A 3085-nucleotide genomic window follows, 5' to 3' on the forward strand; every position below is an offset into this window, starting at 1 on the left:
CTGTTGCTAGATTAGACACTATTCGTATGATTATTTCACTCTCGGCTCAAAATAAGTGGAAGATACATCAGATGGATGTTAAGTCTGCATTTCTAACTGGCACTTTAGAAGAAGAAGTGTATATTGAGCAACCTGCAGGATATGAAGTTCTTGGAGAAGAAGATAAAGTTTACAAATTGAAGAAAGCTTTGTACGGGTTAAAGCAAGCACCAAGAGCGTGGTACAAAAAGATTGATTCTTATTTCATTGAGAATGGTTTCAGAAGATGTCCGTTTGAGCATACTCTTTATATCAAGTTCGTTGAACCTAGAGATATCTTGATCGTGTGTCTTTATGTTGATGATTTGATCTTTACTGGGAACAATTTGAAGATAATTGAAGAATTCAGGGAGGCTATGATAAAACACTTTGAAATGACGGATATGGGCTTGATGTCTTACTTTCTTGGCATTGAAGTAGTTCAAAAAGATGGTGGAATTTTATTTCTCAGAAGAAATATGCAAATGATATTTTGAAGAAATTTCAGATGGAGCATTCAAAGCCAGTTTCTACTCCAGTCGAAGAGAAGTTCAAGTTGCTGAGAGAAGATAAAGGAAGAACAGTGAATCCTACATATTACAAAAGCTTGATTGGAAGTCTAAGGTACTTAACTGCGACTAGATCAGATATTGTGTTTGGAGTTGGTTTGCTTAGCAGATTTATGGAGGAGCCTTGTACCAACCATTTGCAAGCGGCAAAGAGAATTCTTCGATATATCAAAGGTACTTTAAATGATGGAATTTATTATGAGAATACTAATGAAGTAAACCTTGTTGGCTACACTGATAGTGATTGGGCCGGAGATATAGAAACAAGAAAAAGTACTTCAGGGTTTATATTTCATTTTGGTTCTGGTGCAATTTCATGGTCGTCAAAGAAACAACCAGTAGTAGCACTCTCTACAGCAGAAGCAGAGTATATAGCAGCAACAAGTTGTGCAACACAAGCAGTTTGGCTAAGAAGAATTCTTGAGGAGTTAAAGGAGAAACAAAGTATTCCAACAACAATATTTTGTGATAACAAGTCAGCTATTGCACTTTGCAAAAATCCAGTATTCCATGGAAGATCGAAGCATATTGATATTCTATTTCACAAAATCAGAGAGTTGGTGAATGAGAAAGAAGTTGTGATCGAGTATTGTCCAACTGAAGAACAAGTTGCAGATATATTTACAAAGCCATTGAAGACCGAGTTATTTTACAAGTTGAAAAAGATGCTTGGAATGATTAATTCTACAAGCTTGATTTAAGGGAGGCAATGTTAGAAAATTAAATCAAGAGGTATGCAAGTAACAAAAGTTTAGAAAAGTCAAATGCAAAATTCAATTTGAATTCAAAGTGGTTACAAGTTCATGGTTTATCACTAAGATTCTACAAACTTCTTGTGCTATCTATCAACTTGCATGGATTAGAATTTTCATGAAGCATGGTTAAAGAATTAAAGAAGCAAAGTTTGAGTTGAATACAATAATCATCAATTGGCTAGATATTGCTAGAAGCTAACATATTGGAAGCTTGAAGATCTTTGAAGAACATTCAAGAGAATAGCACAACTACAACATTCTACAACATTGAAGAAATTCAAAATCAAATTGAATTGAAATTAGAAGATTATGGAAACTACATGAATACAAGTTGAAAGAAGATTCATGAAGCCAACTCATAAAATAGTGGTCATTACAAAATTGAGTTGTGATTCATAAATTATTATTTTAGTAGAAAACATTGCCTATATAAAGGCACATATACCTTATGTATTTTGCGTGTTCCATAATGAAATGTGTATGTTTTGAAATGTGAAAATTATCTCCTTTGTTTTATGAGTGTTAGTGAGTTTGAGAGATGAAAAATATGATAGTGTCATTTATATGAGTGAGTGATCCTAGGGCCAATTAGTTGTGGGTATTATACTTACAGCGCGGGACACCTGGGCAGTGCCCAATCTCCGCGTTGTGTGCGCATGCTTGCGTACGTGACTCCTTCTTTTCCTCAAAAAGCTGCTAAGTCATTAAAAATCAGTTTTATACACCTAACTTCCGACGTCCATAATTTTCTCTACAAAATTCCAAATTCCTCAAATTGTATATCGTTTTAAAGATCTTGAAAATATCTTTAAGTTAAAATAGATTTCATTAAAGTCCAAGATTCAAGGCTCAAATTATAGACCGCCGAAGTTGGTTAAAAATCAAGTTTTCCTAAAAATACCAAATCTCAAAGCTTTCAAAATTTTCCATTCCAAACCTTCCAAATTTCTACCAAAACTGCATCAATTCTCCACAATACACATATCCACCCTCATATCATAGCTATTCTACCAATTCAATCAATTAATCTAATCAATTTTAATACCAATTTTCAACCAACTTCAACAACTCATCATCATAGCCAATCTTTCACCACATCACACATCAACAACATATATTCATCATAATACATTATCATCATCAAACACCAACAAAATCATCATTCAACATAATCATCACTCCTTAACTCATTCTCGAGATAATTTCATATTTCCATCATGATAACTAACATCAACCATATCAACTCAAATACATATTGTATTAATTAAACCACTAAGTTTGCACCAACACACAAACCAAATTTGCTTTCTTCAATCATTCAACAATTCACATTCATTATCATCATCAAAATCATCAATCATCAATCTTTTTATTAGGATTACTAACTTTTTAACATACATACATGCTTCAACCTATCTTATGGTCATCTAGCCTATGTTTTCATGACACATCTATTCTTAATATATAAAAGTAGATACATAAGTTTACCCACATTACTTTTAAAACATATTTCTCCTCCTACTAATGTCATGTCAGTAACGTCGCTTACTTGGCAAAATTTTAGAATCAACTACTCAATTTTTGTCAAATCACCTATTATTTTCAAATCAGCAAAATGCATATCCTTATATTTATTATATCTTACCGTTATAAATAATACAATAAGTTTATAACCCCCAATAATTAATTTCTATAAATAACTCATTAAATATAATAAACATCCATATTACAAATGTCATAATA

The 3085-nt window shown here is 32.4% G+C and overlaps 1 protein-coding gene across 1 annotated transcript; it reads left to right on the forward strand.

The window, feature by feature from the left end:
* The first annotated feature begins 526 nt into the window (after positions 1-526).
* Positions 527-1288, forward strand: LOC140179162 (secreted RxLR effector protein 161-like). Its single transcript, XM_072217816.1, has one exon. It carries the CDS (start codon positions 527-529, stop codon positions 1286-1288), a length of 762 nt encoding a protein of 253 aa, XP_072073917.1.
* The last annotated feature ends 1797 nt before the right edge of the window (positions 1289-3085 follow it).

Source organism: Arachis hypogaea, chromosome 15, assembly GCF_003086295.3.
Source record: "Arachis hypogaea cultivar Tifrunner chromosome 15, arahy.Tifrunner.gnm2.J5K5, whole genome shotgun sequence".
Classification (NCBI taxonomy): Eukaryota; Viridiplantae; Streptophyta; class Magnoliopsida; order Fabales; family Fabaceae; genus Arachis; species Arachis hypogaea.